This window comes from Aulonocara sp. 'chitande type north' Nkhata Bay, linkage group LG17 (assembly GCF_057382095.1).
Source record: "Aulonocara sp. 'chitande type north' Nkhata Bay isolate Kocher_YH1m ecotype deep benthic linkage group LG17, A_spYH_male_GT1.1, whole genome shotgun sequence".
NCBI classification, from domain to species: Eukaryota; Metazoa; Chordata; class Actinopteri; order Cichliformes; family Cichlidae; genus Aulonocara; species Aulonocara sp. 'chitande type north' Nkhata Bay.
This window is the reverse complement of record NC_141360.1, coordinates 31,996,342-32,021,971: the sequence shown is the minus strand read 5'-3', so window position 1 is coordinate 32,021,971 and position 25,630 is coordinate 31,996,342. Positions and strand designations below refer to the sequence as shown.

The 25,630-nt window shown below is 38.9% G+C and overlaps 1 protein-coding gene across 7 annotated transcripts in view; it reads right to left on the bottom strand.

The window, feature by feature from the left end:
• Positions 1-25,569, bottom strand: part of LOC147310379 (ninjurin-2-like) — a 36,588-nt gene extending 11,019 nt beyond the window's left edge. For 5 of the 7 annotated variants that reach the window (XM_086269889.1, XM_086269890.1, XM_086269894.1 and 2 more), the window contains exon 1: positions 25,297-25,569. In XM_086269889.1, the coding sequence (XP_086126015.1) occupies positions 25,297-25,392 (96 nt within the window). In that variant the 5' untranslated portion in view covers positions 25,393-25,569. The remainder of the gene's footprint in view (positions 1-25,296) is intronic. The other 2 variants (XM_086269891.1, XM_086269893.1) reach the window with 2 other exon arrangements.
• Between the last annotated feature and the right edge of the window lie 61 nt (positions 25,570-25,630).

The window sequence follows — 25,630 nt, the reverse complement described above, 5'->3', positions numbered from 1 at the left end:
CTTGTGTGTGTACATTACCTGTTATGAGTAATGTCCGACAATGTTGTTGACCATCTTTCCTCTGTGTTAAGCATATAAGTACAGTACCGCAATGTTAAGTGGTCTTAGACCATGGCTTCTTTCCCCAAAGAGGCAAGGACTGACACCCCCCCCCACACACACACACACAAAAGTTCTTCATGACAACTGAATTTTTTAGCATGGCTCACCCATTTGATGGAAGGTTTGTAAGACTCTATAATTATTAAGTTATTCGGGGCATGAGTGTAACAAGTTGGACCCCCTTTTCCAGCTAAAAGTGACTCATTTTATACTTTTTTTTTATTGCTAGTCCAAATTTGCATCACCGTCGATATGCTATTTCACATTAGAAAAATCACACAGCACACCACCAAACAAAAATGCCACAAAAAGCATATTAATCATTTTTAAGAACCGGATACCTGGTCTTTAAGTCTGACGTCATTAGCCGTGTCTGGGCCCAAATTCTGCTGCAAGTCCTTAAGTGGAATGATCACTGCGGCATCACTGAGAGTTGAAAAACTGTCTAAATTCTTTCATCTGTAATAAAATGATCAGTGTGGCTGCTCTACCAGGTGTAACAATTAAGTTTAACATCCAGGCATCCATGAAAACAGAATTTATAATATTTAACGGAGTTGGAAGTTAGCAGGGAGTTAGCTCGCTAGCTTCCATTTAAATATAATATACCATGTTCTGACTGAGGGATTTATGAAACAAATTACCGGTAAAACGTACAGCTCTGCTATCACTTCCAACAAAAACGAAGACAGGAAAGTAAACAGCAGTGACGTTTGTAGGGTTACTGAAGTTTAGTTAGCTGGTATATAATGATATGCTACGTGATCGATAGCGCGACAAAGCTATGTTAGCATTATATAAACAGTAAAGCTGTAGGACGAACGCTAACGAACGGAGTACTTTTTTCAAACGTGAGGGTTCCTAATGGTTAAGGGCAAATACAATCGCATGGCAGGATGCTGTAAACAGACCAAACGTCAGTCAGGAGAACCACCGAGATAATCAATCCAAAATACGAGGTTAGTCATTAATATACTGCTGCATGGGCTGGGCTGTAGTTACATTGTAAGGGTTTAAAAACTGAGCTTTAAAGTGATTAGCAGTAATAAAAACCGAGAGAGGCCTGAAAGTGATCACTGACTGTTTTTAGGGGCTTGTTGAGATTAAATAGAACAAGATACAAAGCATTAAAACATGTTAAAAACACAACAGCCTTATTAAATTCAGACAACTTTGGGCCCGGAAGCAGGATTCATCACGTCATCACTTAAAGAAAGGATAGCGGAATTGGTTTGGTTAGTCCCCAGTATACCTTTTTTCCTTTTTCTGACCACTACTCATGCTAGGGCCTTCATCTGGGTCAGAATTTTCTCCAAGACCCAGGTTAGATTGACCACTTTTTCATTTCAGTAATTATCTATCGCTATTACTTGCAGCATTGTCTCACTTCTTCTGTTTTACTGCCAGTTGGCAACCCATTTAATTAGAGCAGGTAGTTTTACTGCCCTCTAGAGCAAGAGAATGTAATTGCTCTACCCGTTACTCATGCCGGTCACTTAGAGTACTAATTAGGTGGAACCAGATAATCTTCCGCGGCACACCTGATCATTTCTCACAGCACACCTCTGTGCCAGGCCACAGTGGTTGGGAAAACTATTAAGTTTTGGTGTAAATTTAAAACTATTAAAAGCACTATTGAGTCACAAAGCATCAAACACTGTATGAAGGTGCAGAAAAGTCCAAATGTAATGTCTCCTTATGAGGACACAGGGTCTCAAGAGTTTGAAATAGAAGTCAACAAATCAGTGAGTCACAGTGGCTATTTCCATCTGTTATATACAGTCTATGGTCTGGTAAACCAAACAGGAGCATCTAGCAGCTAAAGTGACGTTTCTTTATCTGAGGCGTGGTAACAACCAAACAAAAATGAGACAAATGACTCCAGATTAAGGGTGTAAGATGTGACGTTTTATCCTATACTGGTAACCTGCCAAGGGTGTACCCACCTGTCACCCTTCAAATCCATTATGGATTTTGATTTTAACTTGAAGGCTGCCACATTTGCCATCTGCTCCAGATGACAGGTAATGATGGGATGTAGTAAAGTAAGTAAAGTAAAATTTTATTTATATAGCACCTTTCAAGATAAAATCACAAAGTGCTTTACAAAGGCAGAAAACAGACATTAAAATCTCAAACAAAACAAAGTCAACCGAAAGCAAGTTTAAACAGATACGTTTTTAACTGCTTTTTAAAAGACATGACTGAGTCCACAGATCTCAAACTCAAAGGGAGCGAGTTCCAGAGTCTGGGAGCCACTGATACAAACGCTCTGTCACCTTTTGTTTTTAACCTTGTATGCTGGACAACCAGCAACCCCTGGTCACAAGACCTCAGGGACCTGCTGGAGTGATAAGGAAGAAGAAGATCACTTATGTAAGTTGGAGCTACACCATGTAGGGCCCTATAAGTCATGATTATGATCTTAAAATGGACCCTGAACTTGACAGGGAACTAATGCAGTTGAATCAGCAGGGGAGTGGCATGGGAGTATTTGTGATGCTTTATCAGAAGCCTAGCAGCAGCATTTTGAACACCCTGCAGTTGTTCCAGGGAGGCATTACTTAAGCAAGTAAACAAGGAATTACAATACTCTAAGCGAGATGAAACAAAAACATGAATAATCATTTCCAATTCGGAACGTGACACAATGGGACTCAGCTTAGCGATATTTCTTAAATGGTAAAAACAAGAGCGAACCAAAGATTTAACGTGTGTCCAGCATCAGAGCTGGATCAAATGTAACACCAAGGTTCCTGATGGAGGATTTAATGTAAGAAGCAAGAGGGCCTAGATTTTTAACCACGAGGGGAACAAATTTCTCAGGAGCAAAGACAATGACTTCCGTTTTATCAGCATTTAGTTGAAGGTAATTACCAGCCATCCAATCTCTAACGGAATCTAAGCAGGACTCCAAGATTTGGAGCTTAGAAACATCAGGTGGGCTCAAAGAGATATATAGCTGAATATCATCTGCATAACAATGATATGAAATATCAGAGAAAGAGCTAAGAAGTTGCAGAAGAGGAAGTAAATACAGTAGTTATTCTCAGTAGTTATATGTGCTCATCTGAACTTTATCAGTTCATAATTTATATAATGTGTTTAACTTCAATACAGAATTACTTTAAAAAATACCAATTTTCAGGGCAAACACTGAAAACTAATTTTGAATCATAAAAACTCTTAGAAGTCAGCTGACTGCTAAGTGCCAGTTAATGAGCCCTTTTCTCATTTTCTGGGCTTGTTTCCTTTGGGGGCTCGGGTTAGCATACGAAACACATGAAATGCTTCATTTCAGGTCGTTTAGTTTGTGTGTTTGTGAGAATTGGACAGGGGATATTGCCAGTGAACACGACTCAAGTCCAGAAGCAAACAAAAAGAAGATAAACTCGCACACGTGCACACAACCCACTGAACTTTGACATTGAAAAGACAGGAAATAGGCTGTTATCTATACATGCACACACAGACACACAACATTTATCTCTCAGTCACAACACATGCTGTAGGTTTGCAACTTGAGAGAGTGTGACCCTTGACCTTTCCCCCAGTTAGCTTACAAAAAAGTGCACGGAAAAACAGTGTAAATAGTCAGCAACAGCACATAATATGAGCATGAGGCTGGTCTTTACATGTAGTGGACCACATGTTCCCACAGACACCAAAACAAAAACAAAAGATGTTCCCTAATTAAGATATCCCCTACTTTGCTATCTATGGAAAGTCCCACAAGTCAATTTAATACCCCAGATATGACCATTTGACCTTTTCCTTCTTCTTGTATTCTACCCTCATTATCTATCACATAAATCACCTCTTTCTTTCCAGCTCTACTTTCTTTGACAGTCAGACAGAAAAGTATTATATTTGTATCAAACCAGCAGAAATCTTAATTTCTTACAAACATTCATGGATCATAAATAAAACCCTTTCACGTCAGCACCAGCTGATGCTGTCTGATCCCCTTCTCCTCCCCCGCCTCTTTGTGGTGATCAAAATCAATTTTCCTAGTAGCAAAACAAGTAGGAGGATAGCTGCTTCTATAATTAAACATGATGTTCATCTGAATATAGGTGCTTTGTGAGTTTACAACTTGAGCGCAAAAAAACCTACCCTTTAAAAAGCTCTGAACTTTAGGGCTAGGATCAGTAGGGGTGTGAAGGTAAAGGTGAGGGGAAAGCAAATAAAATGTATCAGAGAGTGGTCCTCACAAGTATAGAAGCATAATCATGTTTCAAAGCAATTTTTGATCATGTTGTTTGCTGTAAAAATCACTAATAGAGGGAAACAACTGGTTATTTAACCAAGAGAATACAGTAATTGATTGAAATAAACAGACTCTCTTAGGTGCTGTTCTCAAATAGTTTTAAGGTAGACACACATTAGGGATTATTTATGTTGCCTGGTCATATAAAGTGTGGCTATTAAACAACAAGTATAGCAAAGTACTACTGTGATTATTTTATAACCACACATTGCATTAAGCCATTAAAATGAGCTCCATCTCCATCCAACTACATCGTTAAAATACTTAATGTTTCTGCATCTGTTATGAAAATCCAGAAATCCAGTATGTAATAATGTCATTTTGAAAACGGCTATGACAGAGCTCTTTACTCCTTCTTTCTTTTCTTTCTTTTTTTTTTTAACATTGTTGATGACTCAAAGTCCTTTAACTTTTTAAGCCTCCATTTGCCATCTGGACGGAGGAGAACAAGCGTGTCAGTGATATAATATCATTTGACTCTCAGCATTCCTCACTATAACCACATGGTCTGACAGAGTGTCTCATATCAGTGACTCAGCCAGCTGGCCCCTCCAGCTCTGCAGGGGGGCATCCGAGGTCAGTAGTCTTATAGAAACATCTATACATGTAAATTGCTGATTGGTTTTGTGTTCACTGTAAAGACACGTTTTCTGCAAAATTTGAGTCCATTTCTTAGTAGAATAAATGTTAAAGAACAGTCACTCATTTACACTCAACTAAACGACCTATTCCTAAAAAATGACGCAAATTTTGGCATCAGATGCTTAGCGCGAGAGTTATTCTTGTGACCACACTTAAGTCTTAATCTAGGCTTAAGTCTGCCAAAGTGCTGTTCCTGCCTTAACCTAACCAGAGGCATGGTGTGACCTCCTATTGGGTCCTGGGGAATTTAATTGCTGTTTATTTAAGGTTTCATTTAATTCAGGAAAATAACATTAAAGAATAAAAGTTTATAAAAACTGGATCGTCTTGTTGCAGTAATAATAATAAGTTAGACACATATCAGCTCATCTGAACTGAATTCACAATTTTTGTGAGAAAAGACAGTTTTTTGTCTCTGACCAACAGTCTGATTTAATTCATGTGTCTAATGCTACAATCTCACAAACAGTGGTTTGAGACCAAGCAGCGTTATTGCAATCGTATGTAATCTTATTGCCTTTAAAACGGTTGCCTTGAAGACAGGGACCAAGTCTATAACCACTTGCAGTCATTTACAGTGTGTCAAGTTGGTGATAAAATGGTCATCAGTCTGCTATCAGTTTGCAACTGAATGGGGACAAGTTGGCAATTACATGCAATCTGTTTGTGATGATCTCATGAGTAACTCTGCCAAACAGGTGACAATCACAAACCTGTTGCTGTTGACTTATGCAGAAATTCACATCATCTACTTACATTCAGAGTCCAACAGCTGACATAGGCACTTGGCTCCTTTGCTTTTATGCAGGACTATAACCAGAATACAACCATTTAGCAACGAGCTGAGTCGAATCCCCTATTTGAAAGATGCATTGCAGATGATTTGGAGTCGTTGATGCAGACTGACAAGATCTGATGTTTTAATATCCACAAAAACTACAAAAATTAGACCCAATTTACAGTTAGTCACAATATAAGAAGAAAGGGTAACCCGTTAAAGCATGCAAAGACACATTCTGATCATAGCTCAAGGTGCTGGTCTGTACCTATGTTTTTAAGTGTGTGTGTGCGAATCCAAAAATAAGTGTTTCTCCTCTGAGGGCAGTCACACTATAAGATTGTTTCACAAGAGGTAGGTGTGTTTTTCTTAGTATTAAAGGATCATCTGGAATGCTACATACCTTTGAAGAAGCGTGCAGCAGATGTGTGTGTGTGTGTGTGTGTGTGTGTGTGTGTGTGTGTGTGTGTGTGTGTGTGTGTGTGTGTGTGTCAGATGGATATGGGAGTGCATCACATGCCAGGAGTATGTGCACCATCGGTGCGTTCTGATAAATTACACGCTGGCATGGCAACATAACAAACACACAAATAAACAGAAATGTTCTTATTGTCTCCAAAGTGTTTTCTCTGCAGTGAAGTTCAGAGATGGAGAGTGTGAATGACAAGCATGCAGCAGCAGAGTTAACCTTTGTTATGAAAAAATGAGGTAACTCTGTTGGACTAGGACCAAGGAGATCTCCTATGGGCCCATAAAAATTACATAAGATTTATGTGAGGTTCACATAACCATATAGTGCAGCTTTCCACGTTACAGAAGAAAGAATTTGCACCGTAGCTCAGTTCAGACAAGCAGCAACTGCTTTACGCATAAATTAGAGGTAACATATGGCATCTCATTTATTCATTATTTTCCAAACAGCGGGAGGGATTTTTAAAAAAATCAGTCAGATTTTCTCCAAGTTAAGTCAAGCAAAGCAGATTTGAAAAAGCGAAGCCAATTCCAAATTTTTAGGCTCTGATCCAAGAAGAATCAACAACAGGGCGAAAGGAATCATCAATTCCAGACAAGTTTTCATTTTGTGTGTTACGATTTTGGTTTGACTGATGAAACGTGTCCCGTGCATACAGGAGGAACTGTTCCTCTTCAAGCATGGATGGAAAGGCAATAAAGGCTAAAAAGATAACATTAAAATAGCGTGCCACCAGGTTGTGTGTTTGAGGATTAACACACACGCACTCAAACACACATGATTTGCATGATGGTGACATTCATTTGTCTCCAGGCGGGTCCACACGCTGTGGAAACACATTTATGTCTTTAAATGCACGTAAACGCACATATACACTAAATCATACACATGTACCTCACACAATGCCGTGTTAAAAGAACCTTGGTAACAGTAACGTCCACCATGATTTGTTGAGTTGCAAAAGTATCCTACTCATTGTTAAGAGTTTGCTTGAAGTTGCTATTACAAGGAAGGCATGTTTGGAAAGTTGTCAGCCTGATGTCAGCGAGTCTTTGTGAGCACAGCAATGGCAGCAATAGCTGGAATTCCTTGTCCATCTCTGCAGTGTTTAACCTGTCATAAAAAGAGCTTTGCAGTTATATATATATGCACTCGCTTAACCAGGGAATCGCAAATACCATTTGTTTTTCTTGGTAGATTATACCATTTTAAATTGCTTTTTGAGTTGTCAACACCTTCAAAGAGGTTAGGGGTAAAGAGCAAGTTGGACAAAGACTCTTTATGGTGAAATTGTTTGCTCTTATGGGAGCAGGCTAAAGACCTTTGTTGGAGGAATGCTGTCTGTAAACATCGTGCCACGCCACTGCTGCAGCAGCAGCACATCAGTCATTTGAAAGGGAAATGCTCCATGAAACAATGTTCGTGTGACAGACTTAAACATTTCTCAGAAAACAAATATACCTCCATTTCCTTTAAACTTGAAATTTGCAAATAGTTCTCACACCAGTGCTACTGTAGGACATTCTGCAGTCATGACCAAGAGGTTATTTTAAGCTGCAAACATGCAAAATCTTCTCTTGCGTATGTGTGAAAGACTGAGCTGCAGCCATAAATTCTTAGGGACATGACTCTACCAATGCTCAGCACCTGCTCAATTATCTCTAGAAAGAATCTGAATTTAAAAACTAAACTGGAGGACATCTTGCAATCAGATCTGAATAGTACGCTATATTTAGCACCACAGCTGTTGGATTCAGATCTTCCTGGGGCCTTTCTGTATGGAGCTCTCCCTACACACTGTCTGATTTCCTCCCACAAATGAACCAGTCCAAGAGAATGGGGGTTGTTGTGCCTTGCTAGTGCTGTGTTGGGCACCCATCATGCAGTTAATGTTGATTTGTCTTCTCGACATCCATGTAGTGAATCTCCTTTTCCACCACATCCCACAGGTGCTCTATTATACTGAAACTGTGGAAACCACTTTGAGATGATTGGACATTGTGACATGGTGGGTTATCCTGCTGCACCAGAAGATACTGTGGGTGTGGATGGGTGCATGGATGGATGCAACAACACTCAGTTAAGCTGTGACCTTGAAACTATGCTCATTTGGTACTAAGGGGCTGAAAGTCTGGTGAGGTCTTCTGCTGCTGTAGACCATCTGCTTCAAGCTTTATCATTTTATGCATTCAGAGGTGCTCTTCTGTATTCCTTGATTATAATGAGTTATTTGAGTTACTGTTGCCTTCCTATGAGTTTCAAGCAGTCTGGCCATTATCCTATATTTTCTCTTTTTCGGACAGTTCTCAGTAAACCCTATAGATGTCTGTGTGAGAATTTAAAGAGGCAGGTCACCCTTTTTTTACTCACCAATACCACTAAAGTTTTGAGTTTATAAAATAAATCTTAATAATTAAAGAGTAGTCCAAAATTGTCATTTCTACATTGTTGCTCCTTACAAAATACATAATTTAGATTTAGACTAAAAAAAAAGCAGTCCCAATTCCCAAAGGTAATGTGCAAGGTAGAAGTATGTACAGTAGATGTGTGGGGCATATGCACTTTTCATATATAAAAACTTTTCATATATAAAACTATTTGTAATGGCAGTTATAATGTTAACCATGGGTGTGCACTGACTATAATGGCAGTAGAATATACAATCCCCTCATTGAGATTTACGACCTTTCTTAATCTGAGAATGGAAGATCTAAAATGTGGCCCTGGTCTCGAAAGAAAAACTAGCATCTTGAAATTCCAACGACATGCATGCACAGAGAACAAAAACAGTGTTTCATCTAGCAGTGAAAACCTTCAATCACGTACTGCTCCTGATATTATACAACTATTGAGCAATGCAATATTTTCCTCCAAAATCCACACTGTGCTTGCATGTGTGCAGTTTGTGCTTGTGTGCTCTTGGCACATTGTAGGCACGAGTACAAAAACCATTAAACGATCAAAAACAGCACCAAACATCAGACTTATGAGTCATATAAGCCTTAGAGTGACTATATTGCGGTTACACAGTGCGTCCTAACTGTGGTTGTGGTTTTGAGCAATTATAATTCATTGACCCAAGCAGGTAATTTTCCACAATTTGATTTTGACTTAAAACCACACCAGACTGCTTGTATCCAAAACAAACATGGGGAGAGGACTGCGGGAAAGGCTCACTAATACATTTCTGCGTGATTGCGTACAATACTGTATATTGTTAATGTTGGCTCGGGGCCTAAGGTGTGATGTGAACAGGTGTAATAAAAAGAAAACTCCTAACGTGAATAGGTGACACTTGAAGACAATTTTTTTTCTCTTCACTTATTCTGAAGAGATGTTTTTTTCCGCAGATGTTTGGTCTTTAAATCCCCCTCAGGCCTGCAAGCTTTCATGCCATGTGTGACATCGCAGGACATTCCTCACTGCAACTTCCTGGATTTAATGACCCGGCCTTCATCGCTGTCCGCAACACACACTTCCTTCCTCTGTGCATGCGTGTATGTTGGTATTCCTACTTCCTGAGTTCCACGAATGCCGCTGTTATGCACTGAAACTGCATCCCATTACATGACACATTTAAAGAGACAGGCAGTCAGATAGAGACGGTGTTGAAAATTAAATATATGCATAAAAAACAAAACATAACTGAAACACAGGGAGTGCTTTCTGTTAATCTCACAGCATTTTGAAAATGTTACTTCTTGTCTGGTCATTTTAAAAGTCTTACTTGAGGTGAACCATGTGGCCGCGTGTGTTGACTGACGCACACATTACTGAGTTAACTGATAAACATGTTTTGGTAGAATTCAATTAACATCAGTGATAACGGTTTATCTTTTTCAGCTCTATTTACGATATCCAGTAAATATTTGCCTATCGTGCATTTTCAGTATTCCCAATTTAATAGAGCGCATGCTCAATCCTGAGCCCATGTGTGAGGGAATGGGCTTGAATATTACTCGCTGCAGCACCAGCACAGCATAGATACAGACCATTCTCTTAATGAGAAAAAAGAATATTTAGAAAGCACATTCAGCCTTCACTTTGCCATAAATATGTCTTGTTTTTACGGCAAGAACTGCACACATACCACGCCTCTCCCCATCACAAGTAGGTCTCTACAAACCAGAATGTCATTAACATTAAAGCTCATCTGGCTCACGATCCATCACATACTACAAGTTACTGTAATGTGTGATGTAACAAGAGAAAGTAATATGTTTTCTTGTCATTGGTTGGCTGTATTGCATAAACTAATGACAATTAAATTGTACCGAGAAGCCAAGGAGGCTCACGTACAGTCATACCCAGAACCATCAAATGTAAGTATTTGAGTTCCTTGCCGAAATGAGCTAAAAATGAGCCGTGTCTGAATGAAAAAAATGCCATCACTTTACGAGCTGGATAAACCCAGTAATATAACTTATTCTGTGTCTGAAAAGGATTTTATGGAGAGATTACTTACACTTTGTGGCACTATAATATTAAAACTGTGTAAAGGTCTTTCATTAGTCATAAAGGGACAGCATAACAGACAATAAATACCTTGTAAGAAACTATAAGCAGAGTTAAGTATTGGACATATGCCTAAATGAGCACTTTTTACACAATAATATCAATGTAGTCATGAAAGTACAGCAAGCTGTTGACTAGAGCAATCATAACTGTACCAGAATAACAGTGTGAAGTGTGAAGAGAGAGAAAATGGACTGACTAGACAGGAAGATCACCATGGACAAAACCAAAATACACCCAGTTTTTTCATTATACCGTTTTAGAACATGCTATACTTAAGTTTAGTTATATTTTCAAACATCTCTCATCAGCAGATCCCTTCTTGGGTTAATCGCTAGTCCCACATCCTGCCCTAATTAATATGATTCTTTCTCTTAATTTTCATGTATTTACCTTTAACCCTGTTTTCACTCTGTGTACAACCAGCTGCTCTACTCTACTAATATTCATACACAAATGACTTGGGCTTAGACATTTTAAGTAATCAACAAGGGTCATTGTTCAACCTCTTTTGCTTTAACACCTTTTCAGTGCTAACATGCAAAAGTCCATACCTAGTCGTGCTATTGACGCATTAAGTGTTTTTCCTCTGTTTTCCAACCTGACTGGCAGTAAACACCACTGGGTTTCTTTTAAGTTAGCGAGTTAATTATAACCCTGTCAACATTTTACTCAAGATGTGACAAGTGGAAATCTACTGAAGCTGAACGTTATACAGTTGGTGCTTGCAACCTAATACCTGCTCAACCAGTCAAACATGACTTAACACGTGGCACGGTCACGGTCTCTTTGGTTCTGTGTATATACATAGCACTTGAACCTGCACTTGACTTTATTTTCTATCCGGATGTTTGATGAGCTAAAAACACAAGTTAGGCATGTGTGTAAGGAAAAGCAACAATGGCTAATTACTACGTGGAAGTATAAGATTATGATGAAAAACTTCCTTATTTGACATTGCCAAGATTCAACAGGCACAGTGTGTCTAAGTCATGCATTACGCGATGTAGGTAATATAAAAGAAAACTTGCAGGAGCAGTTACAAATGCCCCAGGACTGTGTGGATACATTGGTTTACTCTACAACAGCCATTTTACACACATTAAGTGAAAGAATGGATTTCCTGTTGCAGCTAAGTCATTAAGGTGCACTTCAGCGCAATAACTTTTGATACATCTGTGAAGGTTCTCAGTCATCCAGGTCATCGTAGTTTAAGGAGCTTGGAAAGAAAAGTGTCAGGACTTCTTTAAGTTGCTTGAACCTCTCATCCCAGAAGCTTCTTCAGTTCTAGGGTCAAATGGTGGAGAGTCCCAGATTTAATCCCCGTGGGAGTAACCCCCCGAGAGGCCAAATGGACCCACACATGAAATCACGATAGGGTGGGGCTAGGTTTCACAATGAGCTCACCTGAAACCTTGGCTGATTGTGACCTACACCCGTTTTCACACCTGGGCTTGTGTGATTAGATAGAGGATCATTAGGGGGTCCATGTTCTCTTGGGGGGACACTCCCACAGGGATTAAATCTGGGACTCTCCACCATTTGACCCTAGAACTGAAGAGGTTTTTCGGATGAGAGGTGAAACGTCTTCAAGCAACTTAAAGAAGTCAAGAAACTTTTGATACCAGTCCAGCCACAGTGGAGAACAACTTTTACAGAGTTTATGTGCAATCATTATCAGCCTGAAAGAAAGTCTAGCTATCTCATTACAAAAAGGGTTTGTATCGCAGTTGCAATGTGGGAATGATCATCATACATTTAAGAACTCTCTGACTAAAGCTTTCTCAATAAGCACTTGTATAATTTCCCATAACCACAAGAATGTGATGTCCCACTGCCACTCCTGGAAATGAATATGTATAGACATCATTTTGCTCTTTCACTGCCAAACTTTTGACTTGACTTGACTTGCAAACAGACTTGAAGCATAATACACAAAGTGAAACAAAGTGACTAGTTTTCATTCAATTTTATAACGTCTTTGGCAAGCCAAGATATAAAGTGCTTTGCTCTTGGAAAGACTACAATACTGATAATGTTGAGTGTCCGCCCAGTCCTTATTACAATACTGGAGAGTTTTTCTTGAATTATAAATGGGATAGAGGGTTTCACTGATTGGCATTGCTGTAACACAACAAAAAGAACAGGACTCTGTTTTACCTATTAAATGTTTCATGCACAGTGAGACAACATACTTTCTATTGTCTCCTTCAGTTTGAATATCCCGGCCCCTAATCAAAAGCGAACAAAGAAATCTCACAGTTTTATTCCTTGGAATGTTTTATACATTTTTTTAAACTGTAGCCCTTTTTTTAAACTCTCTCTCTCTCTCTGTGTGTGTGTGTGTGTGTGTGTGTGTGTGTGTGTGTGTGTGTGTGTGTGTGTGTGTGTGTGAAGAGGATTTATGGCTGGGTTCAAGAAGTTATGGATGTTTGCTGTCAGTGAAGAGGTCAAAATTTCAGTTGGTTTTGAAGGATATTCCTGAACAAGCAACACACACACACACACACACACACACACACACACACACATAAGTGACCAAACACCAGTCTGGGAATTTATTTAGGTCCTCTAAGGATCATAAATGTGATATATATGTTTGTTCAGAGTAAACTTATGTGGAGAAAAAAAACAATAAATATCCCAGGAAATCTAATGTGTGTGGTTATGAGCATATTTTTTTTTTTAATAAAACAAATAGGAGCACAGCAATGTGCTTGTTAAAACAGTTTAGAGTGGAAGAAAATGCCTACATTGTATGCTTTAAAGGAGCATAAAATCAACATGTGTATAACTAATTTGTTAACAGTAAAACCTAAAGTCTGCAGCTTTAAAACATTTAAATGTGGAATATTTTTGGGAAAACTACATAACTGCTTAATAAAAAACAGTTTTCCTAGCGGTAAGAGAATATCATAACAGTTTGTGTGTAAACAAAAATGGGTTGCATTGACTCGTGGCTTTACACAGACAACAGTTATTAAGTGGGTGCCTTTGTTTCACACTTAGCATGATCTCATAGGGCTGAGCTCAACAATAGTCCCATGAGCACCACATACACCAAGGGGCATCAGTGACAGAGCCTGGATGAGGTAAGACTGACCCTTGCCTGCCGCCTGCACTTTCGTTCTTTCCCTGAATCACTGCTTTCCTGCCCCCAGTTTTTTTCTTTAAGCACAGATAATTATATGACCTCACAACAATGTACTGCATTACAAACTAAAACAAGAGTTGTTTAAACAGAGCTTGAAGTCGTCCTAATATCCTATCAAATCACCAAATTTGTGTACAATTGAAAAATCAACCAAACATAAACAAATCTAAACAAAAAAAATGAAGTCACCTCCTGTCCTCAGAACCATTTTCCCACTTGGACGAAATGTAAACTAGCTCAGCAGTCCCCGAACTTTTTTGTACCATGGACAAGTTTAATGTCAGACAATATTTTCACAGACCGGATTGCGGATAAATACAACAAAATAAAATGATATGACCAAGATAAAAACGGTGGTATTTTGTAAATATAATAATAAACGTGAATTCACTGTGTAGTTGTGTAACTTTATTTGCAGCGTCCTCCTGAAATACGACAACAGCATTGAGAGTAACATCCTCCTCTTTGCCCCTTAATGCTCTCTGGTCGCTATGGTAACGTGTAAATATTTCTTTCAAAATAAGACACACAACTACAACACGGGAAAAGACCCAGGGAAACCGAGTTAATGATAAAAACCCTGAAAACTATACATGTCACACCCGAGCCTCAACTCTCGCGGCCCGGTACCAAATGACTCATGGACCGGCACCAGTCCGTGGCCCGGGGGTTTGAGACCGCTGGACTAGCTAATCCAGGTAAATTGTTGACTATGTAACTATTCAAAGATGCAGAGCAACATAAGAACTTATTTGCTTTGATTCATTTAATAACCTTAACTCTACATGTATGCTGTTTTTGACCTCTATGCTTGGCAAAAGTAGCTCACCCTTTAGAAACTAACTACTACAGTATGTCCACCAATAAGTGGCAGCTCTGTCTGTCTGTCATTTGGTGCTGGGTACATAGCACTCTACAGTTGAGAAATAAATGAACAATATACTAGAGGTGGAGGTTTGTGTGTTGCCTATTAATGCATGACTGCTATTGTTTGCCTTGCTTTGCCCTGACAGTGTTCCACTGGGGCAAGCAAGATGAGCAGTGCTTGTCCATTGAAATCTAGACATGACTTAAAAATACAATGAAAGTGATCTCTCATCCTCATTCTTAATGAGTTTTCTGTTCCGCAAGCTTCTTTCGTTGCCTGTTTGTTACATCCTCTAGATTACAGCTACCTTGTGGCAACAATTGGCTCTGACCTCTGGAAGCAGAATTAACTTTGCTTGCCTTGGATTCCACTAAAATCTGTAGCACAGGTCGATTTTCATGTTTGTCTCCCATCAAACATTATTGTCCTGCTGTGTCCAGCTGAAGAAAACAGGCAAGTTGAATAGGTGCAGACTCAACCAGCATTTTCAGATTATCATGTATAAGAAATCACTTGGTTGACTGAGTGTAAGTTTATCCATCAATTTTGTTAATACAACATCTTTCTTTTTCATTGATATTTTTAATTGCCCTGTGTTGGTTAACAATTTTACACAGTGCTCAAGCCTTTTAACTCAGCTTCAACTATTTTTGTGAGTTTCTTAAAAGATGTTTTGTTTTTCTTAATGTATGGTTTACAATTGACTGACAAGATTCCCAATTCGGTCCCTGGAGGAGACACAAATTCCTTTGGCGTTAAATCAATTGTATGAACTGTGGTGTCCTCTTGTAAATAATAGAGCAGGCAAAATAAACTTTTGTACTATAGATTCAAAAGAATCTTTCGTATCTATACTGTGCAATTATAGAATTCCATGGGTTCATTGTTTCTGTCACGCTTTGAATATCCAAGATATTTATCAAGTCGCATTTCCAAGGACGCTGCAAAATTAGCTAATTCTAACAAAGAAAAACAAACAAGCCCAAAAAAAAATGCCAATCTCATATTTGAAGACGTGGTAGTGCCTATGCAAGGTGAGCAATGAGAAAACGAATAACAATAAAGTTGCAGGATTTATAATCTGAAAGGTGGGTTAGAAGACAACTAAACCCTAATATAGCTGAAGAGGAGGAGGTGAAGTATAGAGTTATTAAACGTCTGATCTATCCTCGATTGAAATGTTTATTAAGAGTCACTTTAGAGTTGTATTTTTCCATTGTTTTGATTCAAATAAGTGCAGACAAAGAACCCTATCTCACTGGGACTCTTAACTCTGCACACACCTCTGACAGTAGCACGTATGAACACAAACAAACTGGCAGCCATACAAGCTTGACCAGAAACATTCAGGGCTGGGTGTTTTTCCCACACAAACTTTGTCCAGTCCAGTGACCTACTACTCATGCTGGAGGAAAGGAAAACACAGATAAAGAGAGGTCTGTATTTACCTCTACTTCAACCCCCAATTAACATAAACACACACATGCTCATGCAGACACATGCGCCGCCCTGGCCAGCAGCCCGGCACACAGCCATGCATTTCATCAACAAAGATGAAATCAGATTCTCTATGTGTGTTTGCATGGCCCGAATTACTTTTTCTTTTTCTCTACATGCCAAGCTGCATCGCCCTTCAGTCCTACTTCTTGCTTTCTCATGTGTTTTCTATCACTTCCCTCTCTTAAAGAAATAGCTCAGCCTTTTGGGGAAATATGTTTATTCGCAATCTTCTGCGAGAATTAGATGAAAGGTTCTGGTTCACTGTGCATCAATAAACACAAAGGCTTTGTTCATCACAATCCCTACCACATGCAGCCTCTTAAGTATTGCATATGTTGTTTTTATGCCTATTTTTACGTTAATGCTTTTTCACAGATCTGTGCATATGTGGGTATCTCTATATTTATGTGGCAACAATTTGAGCACAGTACACATCGTGCAGGCTGCAGGCAGCTCAAATATAGTTGAATATAGTTGTAAATGCTGCAGAGAAGCAATACATAATTCCTCGAAAATGTTTTTATGAGAAGGGTGTGTACACAGAGCCTGTGAGAAGACTGGCGTACGGATTTATAAGCCTGGTGTTCATCTCTGATTTATGTTCATCTCTGTGTGTGCATGCATGACTTAAGTGTTGTGAGTTACTGTCCCTGCAGGGAACCCTCGGCATTGGGGGGGGGTTCCTGCTTTTTCTTGGCAACTATGACTGGAACAAGTGGATGAAGAACAAAAGTCTGTCACGAAACTCTTGGCCTTAAAGCTCCTATTAATGATTTATTTCTCATGTAAAAATCTGCTCAAATTTTTAAAGATGCTTGTTGGTTACTTTGACAAACAATGTCTTCATGAAATATGTCAAAACAGACGAGTCCTAATATACAAAGACTTTAAATCCCACTGAAGTGGAAGTAAAACGGTGGACTTGTGTGTGTCATGAGAACACTTGTGCCGTACATCTGCCTTTTTTCAGTGTGACACTATAATTGTGGGTTTAGGGAATAGAACAAAACAGGAGACAGACCAACTGGTCCTTGTGTGATAATTTAATTGTTTATATGCAGTAGGATCTAAAGTTTCATCTGGTATCACTCATCTTGCCCTTTTTTTTGTACACATACTCTCTTTAACGCTTTTGAGAGAACCTTTTCTCACACACACACACAAACGAACTCATGCACACATGCACGCTCGCACACAAAAATTGGGCATGGCTCCTTTTAGAACTGTTTTAGATTCAAACTGAGTTTTCTGTCATTTCCCCTGCAAAATGAAAAGAAAACACAGTATCCCCCCTGGACAGAGAAGAGAGGAAGAACAAGAATAGAGAGAAATGAAAGGAGGAATAGGGTAACAAGGAAAAATGGAAGAAAAAGATGAGGGAAAGACAGAAAAGGATGGTGGTAAATCACACAGACAAGGACAAGTATGATGTATTTTCTAATTCAAATAATATTTTCAGTGGTAGACGATCAAAGCAGATATGCAGATAATGGGCCCATATCCTGCTTTCAGGTTGTTTCTCTTTCTTATAGTGTTTTATATAGCAAAGTCACAAAGGCTAATGTCAACGCCAAAGGTATTACTCTCACGAACAAAAAACACGGCTGCTGAATCGTTTGCAATGCCATTTTATAAACAGCTTATTTGCATCACTTTTTCCTGCATATGAGAAATTGGTGAGACACAAGATGGTTTGGCTTCCAAAGTAGAAGTACTAGGACTGTAATAAAAAGTGGTTAAAATTTACTCAAGTTTAAAATATACTTTTTGTATTTTAAGTGTCTTAATAACAGTCTTTGTCTTAACTAAAGTAAATCGGGTTGGCTTGCTGTGTAAACTAAAGCATTGGTCTATGAGAGCTGCAAATCATTCTTTTTTCTTTATATTTTCACAATGTCTCAACTTATTGGAATCGGGGCTTATACAATACGAGTGATTACATGTTTAGTTACCCCTGAAGGCTACCAACTATGTAAGACATTTGCATAATACAGCTGCTTCACTGTTTTGTGTCCAGGCCATGCTGCTAATCTAGTCTCAGCCAAATGTGACAAGAGCAAACACCAGCATTTTCTAGTACACCTGGTATCTGAGGAAATGAAGACCAATTAGATTAATTTATTTTATGATTTTCCGACACTAGTTTGAAACCCATAACCAAGGATTCAGTGTGTACTATTATTACTGTTAAACTACAGTGAAATATAAAATTTGTCTGTTGCATTTCTTCATATCTTCTATCAAGGTCAATCCATCCATCCATCCATCCATCCATCCATCCATCTTCTTAACCACTTCTCCAATTCTGGTCCATGCAGGAGGGGGAGCGGCTGGAGTCTTTCCCAGCTGTCATATTTTAAGAAGAGGGATAACCCTGGACACGTCAACAACAATTCACATCCACATTCACACCTGCAGCTAATTTAGAATAACCAGTTAACAAGAATGCCTTTGGACTGTGGGAAGCAGGAGTACCCAGAGAGAACCCACACAAGCACTGGGAGAACATACAAACTCCACACAGAAGAACATACAAATGCAATCTAGATCTGCATCAGAATTTAATTAGTTCTCTCTTTGTCCAAGTTCCATTACTGCCAAATTTAATAAAAATTTGGCTTAATAGTTGTTGCACAATCGTGCTGACAGATAGACAAACAGCACCGGAAGCTCTGCTTAGCCGCACGTTTTTACCTTGACCTTGGAGAAGGAATATATCCTTGTAACAGAAGCAATTTTGGAAATGGTCCTGCATGAAAACACTGAATAAACCATTGGCTTCTACAGGAGTCTCTTTTTGAACTGGGTTTGATCTTGTTCTGGGAAAGTAAATAAACAATGAGTTATTTTTCCCTGTTATTGTAGGATATCATTTGACTGCTTTAGCAGCTGAACAAATGTCCTCACATGGTTGACTCAATGACTGCAAGGAGCCCAGGTCCTGTGGCTATCATCACCCCTCAAATCATCACACCATGCTGACAGGTGGTAAGAGTTGTTTCTGCTGATATGCTGTGTTTGTAATGCTGTGCATTATGGCCAAGAATACTGTAACTGATGTCTTGTGATTTGCTCAGATGCAGCTTTGCAAAGTCCTGTCTTTTTAAGAGAGGAGAGGCATTCCCCTGGTAACCCTTTAAAACAAGCCATACTTGTTCAGTTTTTTCTAATTGTTTGGTCATGAACTTTAACAATTATCATGCTAAGTAAGATCTGTAAAATCTGAGATCTTATTTTAAAAATGTTCTGAGCATTGCATAGTCTGACACCCAAACCAGCAAACTACCAAAACGGCCATGTTTGAACCCAGACATTAGAATTTTTCACCTCTAGTTCCCTTATTTTAAAGAGAGTTTTTAAATTGGGTTTTTGGTTAGATGTCTGTGATTAACAAACGCTTTCACGTTCACATTTAATTCTACAGTTTTATAACTAAATTTAGATTTTTTTATGTCTCCCAGAAAAGGTCTCTGATAATAAGTAGCAAGAGATAAGAGAGGCCTGGATATTCAAGGTTATGACGACAAAAACAATGATTGCGTGTCATCTCTGAAACTGGTGGTATAGTTCATTTATAGACTAACCTTCATCTATGACAATGCCATTTAAACTTCAAAAAATGTGGTTTATAAAAATTATCTTGCTAAAAAAATTTCCTGATCTGTTATCTTCTATCTGTTATCTACCCTATTGCAACTGACAAATCGTTGCTGATGCACCATGTAATAAGCTTTTTAAAAACAAGTCGCTTTGGACAAAGTTGTCACATATTCTGTGCTGTACCATGTAATTACAAGCTACTCACACTCTATTGTACATATCTGGTAAATTACACAACTCTTTCTACTTGCACACATATACAATGGAAAAGAATGTGACCCACAGTTTGGTTACACCTATTACACAACACGAGTCATTAAACAACAACAGTCATTCCATTTCAGTTAAAGATGAGGCTCGGCCGGGCGTCAGATGACGGTTCCTAGAATTACAGAGACATGCATGCACTCTCGTACTTCACACCTACACTCAGAATGTAACATTTGCCATGTAGGGGCCAAGAGGTGGTTACACGCACAATCACAGACATGCACACAGACTTGTGTTTCCATAACTTTAGAGGCCATTATACTGATTTACATTTCTAATCAACTGTGTACTCGTAGTATTTAACCTAGCTTTAACCCAACTATGATGGGTTCTTGCTTTTTGAGCCCATAAGGAAGACACTTGTGCAAATAAATGTAGATCTCCCCAATACGTTATTGCTGTGATTTGGCACTATATAAATAAAATTGAACTGATGTGATGCATAGCTCAAGAAACAAGAAAGACAAAGCATAAACATGCATCAAAAACAAAGTTTTGTGATATAGTCCTTGTTATATAGACACTACAGTAATGTACACTCTGCATATTTTGTTTTGAAGAAGCCAGACTTTCCTGGAATTTTTAATGTGGTCTTGAGCAATAGCTCTCATCTTTTTATATATATATTTGCTGCTTTTCCACGCGTTTTCAGTCCAGTTCTTGGACCTGATCATTGTCAGATGAATGATTTTGTGTTTACTAAACCAGTGTAACAGACAACCTAATGAAGCAACTTATCTAACAAAGAACTTTATCTTCAGGAACTTTGTTAATAGCCTGTCACAATTTATTTTCTTTAGTTGAATCTAAAAATCTCAAGATAACACAGTCTGATAGGTGTAAAACAGTATTTATGAGTCAACAAGGAGTTTTCCCAAAGAGTTATTGTCTAGGACTTAAGCAAACTAGTCAAGTGGAGGACAAAAGAAGAGGTGACAGGCCTAAAAAAAAAAATCTACAGCAGATGAACTGTATCTGAAAGTCATGTCCTTAAGAAATAGGGGGGGAAAATCCAGCAAAGACCTGACACAGGACTTGAGAGATGCATCTGACCCTTCAGATGATTCATCTACTGTTCACCACAGCCTCAGAAAAGGTCTCAGTAGAAGGGTGGTTGCCAAGAGGCCATTCTTAAGGAAAAGAAACAGAGAGAAAAAGCTGAGGTATGCCAAGTTACAAAACCTGGACTGAATGCAGAAGAATATGGTCAGAATTCGATTCACCACGCAATATCATGGAAAGTATCTGAAAGTGTCTGATTGGCAGGATGTTCCTTTTTCAGCATGATAATGACCCCAAGCACACTGCCAGGGCAGTAAAGTCGCACCTGGACAGAAGAACACACAAGGGAATCCTATCAGCCATGTGAATAATGTTGAGCCTGGACCTCGACATTGTGTAAGCAGTGTCAGATCATCTCGGCAGAGAATGGAACAAAAGGAAGCCAACGTCCAAAAAAGACCTTTGAAAGATGTTCAAGAAGTCTGGAGAATCACTTCTGAAGACTACTTCAAGAAATCAAAGGAGGCTTGCCTAGAAGAGGCAAGGCTGAGTTGAAGAATAAAGGTGATCATACCAAATATTGACTTTCAAGCTAGTTGTAAAACCTGTTTTTGCCTTAGATAATGTATTTTATGTACGTTTGCACGTTTTAATAAACTGTCGCACCTACTAGGGTGACTCAAGAATTTTTCATAGTACTATATAAGACACATGCAGACCTCCCTTATTATATTTAATCTTTGGTAAACTAATATGTATATTACTACTATTTTCTGTGATTGGCGTGCAAGACTTGCTCTGAAGTGACCTTTCTTTCCTGACATCTACCAAAGTCAGTTGATGGCCAGCTCAGGCTTGCTCACATGATTTTACACTTCTCTGAAATAATTCTTATGCCTGTGTTTCAATTTTCACTTTTTGCATTATGTCCTCACACTAAGATATTGATGCCATTTCTATGTCTGTAAAAACACTATGAAAGCTGAATGTCACCACTGAATAAGCTAGAAATCCTTGAAAAAGCATGGAAGGTTTAATCTATAAGTGTAAAATTTAGCAATGTTGGTAACCAAGGAGAACCATGGTGTTGGAAGAACAGCAACATTTTAAGTGTTTACACCAAATTCTAGTCTTTAATGTCTGCTTTAAGGTTATTTTCACTTTATTGATTTCTCCAAGTAATCTTAAGAGCTTGTTCACAATCAAACACTAAAAATAAGAGGGTTTTTTCTAATCACTAAACATACTGTGACCATCCTCCTCGAACAGTGTGGTCATTCTCTTTCTTTGAAACATGAGTGCCAAGCTTGGAGAGGCCGTGTGATTCCTCCTAATTCTGTATTGGCGCTCCACACCCTCTTGCTGTGCTCTATACATAGAGAGTGACTTAGAGGTGTAAAGCTTTCACACCATGGAAATAGATTCATCATGACAGGCTCACAGAGACACTGAATGAAAGCCTCATAGATCTAATTTCAGAAAATAATATGCTTCTCTTTGGGGAAGCTCTCACTCTGAAGCTATGCTACTGCATTATATCAGGATATTGTGACGATGTCATGAACTCAAAGACCAAGAAATCCTTCTGGGTAATAATTCTGTATCAACAGTCCTGTTTTATTCCACAGTAGCATATATGAATCTAAATCTCAACCAAAAAGATCCCAGCAATTCCTCAGCTCTACTACCTTATTGTGGATAACATTATGGAGGCCTGGAGCCTATTCTAGGAGCAGGGATAGGTCAGTAGGTAGAGTAGTTTCTCCATGATTGGAAGGTCGGGGGTTCGAATCCACTGAACGGCTACCCTGAGCAAGGTACCGTCCCTACTCACTGCTCCCCGGGCGCTTGCTTAGTGGCTGCCCACTGCTTCACTGAGTGAATGGGTCAAATGCAGAGAAAAACAAGTAATTTCCCCACGGGGATCAATAAAGTATACAGTATTATTATTATTCTAGATGACACTGAGCAGGAGGTGAGGTAAAGCCTGGACAGGTGACTACATGGATGACCACCTACTGCCTATATCAAGCTCAATTTATAGCTATTTTTTTAATCACATGACAAAGATATTCTGAGTGTGTCTTGAGACAAATTCAGATGATGGTCAGATGTTTGCTCCGTAAACACTAAAAGCACTGTGTGTATATCTGACAACCCTTATTTGCCAACATTTTTCATTATTCAATTCAATGATGCAATTTTTTGCTCTTGTCGCTGCTGATGACTGCAACTCGCTGAGCCTGGTTTCGCTGGTTATTTTCCCCTGTTAAAAGAGAGCTTTTCTTTCCCACAGTCACAAAGTGCTTGCACAGAAAATTTAATCTGATTGTTGGGGTATTTACTAGAATACTGTAAAGTATAAAGTACCTTGATGCAAGTGTTTTGATTTTAAACTGGCTGTTGGCACAACACAACAAATACATATGACATGAATAAAGGCATTAGCATTAGTCATATACACACAGACCACAAGTTTGAGCTGGCATAACATACGGGATGCATATTGTGCTGAAAGAGTGAGTTCTTAAACACACGCTTCCTTAAACACGCATTCATGTGCACGCATGCTTTGGTAAACTTGTTTCTGCTTTACTGAAGATCCCACATTTCCCTCCTTGTGTCTGTCATCATATAATTATGCCACTATGGTTCAAATGAATAGTTCCGGGGAGGACTTGACATCTGCAGATATACATTAAAGTGATGTTATTATCACTGGAGTCACTATAGTGGCAGAACGTGGCCAAATGGTACTGTACAGGTTCTCAGCTTATCCAAACAAGTCTTTTTCTTCTCTCTCTTCAAGCCTTCCTGTCTTATTAGTTGCTGCTAATATATTCACATTCATTCATATTCATAACCCGTGCTACAGATATGCTGAATACCATTTCAATAAACTGTAACATTGTTCTCTGTTTAACTGTTATCAGATTACGACTTATCAAAACAGAACTGGTGAAAAGTCAAAGAGTGTGTTATGAATCTCAGTTTTATGAATAAACAGTACAAGCATTCATGCTACATTTGGATGTGGTTAGCGGGCAGATAACCTATGAGATAGAATAAAGTTGTCGCTAATGTGATAACAGTAGGGGGTCACCGAAAAGGACATTTACTGTCTGCGTTGAAAAAGCATGCATTTCCAAAAATGTATGTACAAAAAGAAGCAAACAGCACTTTATTTAAGATCCAGAATTCTGCTTATCTCATTGAGAATTTTACACACATCATTTACATACCAAAATGATGTATATACAATAAATTTCTATGTAATATGGACATTTACATATGCTGATGAACTGAGCGAATACCCTGTCTTCCACATCTATCACTGTCTCACACACACTCACGCACACAAACACACACAGCTTGTCTTAAGTAATCCCACTTTGTTCACTGGAGACTGTGTAGCTAAAAATACTGTGCCAGTAACTGATAGCTCTGCTGGTTGATGTGGAGGAACCCTGTTACCTCTATTACAGACCAGCAGAAGACACCAGGAACAGTTATGTAAATATCTATAACTTCTGTGAAATTGAGGCAGATGATTATTTGAAAAAAGAAGCTTCAATCTTTTTGAATAAAATCCAAAATATTTGTGAATAAACTAAATGTAGCTTAAATTCGTGTGTAAAGTATGGGAATATCAAAAAATAAATGCAACCTCTAAAAACTCCAATTATACTACGACCCCTTTTCTATCTCTATATTCGTGCATACCTGTTTCTTTGACCCACAGCTACTTTAAAAGGTATTATTAACCTTTGCACCCAGGCCCTAATTGATATTTGATGGATGCTGTAGTTGTGTCTTAGTCTTGGGATCGAGTACAGGCACTTAACCTAACCAAGAGAACCACAGGGCAGCCTTTTGATCCTCAGCTCTCACACAGGCAGAACATACCACAGCTTTGTGGTAAAGCCAAGATAGAAGCAATGATTCAGAGTAACAAACTCTCAGGACTAAGAAAAAAGTCAGATTAAAGAGTGAGGGAAATAGGAACTAAGGAAGAGGGTGAAATAAAAGGAAGGCAGATAGGAAGGCAATGCTTTTGCTTAATAAAATAAGCAATTCATCTATAGTTATTTATAAGTTTTTCTGCCTTTTTAAGTATACTAACCTGAAGGGGCCCGCTGGCTGGCATGGTGGATCTCAGCGATGTCAGGTCGATGTCTCGGCCCTGCTCTCCTCTCTCGGTCTTTCCCATTCCCTGCATAATGAGGCCCGTTGAGGAGCAAGCAACTAAACACAGTACACCCTTGAATGCTACTCTCACAGCAGTGAAAATACTAATGCAAGAGCGGCAGTGGTCGTTGTGAAGGGAAATCACCCTGGACGCCAGGCACAAGGCAAGCCCAGGGTGGACAACAGAGGGACAAACAAACAGCTTATTCAGCCTACCCTGGTCTCTCTCCCTGTGCCTGACTCTCGCTTTGCACTCTTTCAGTTTCCCA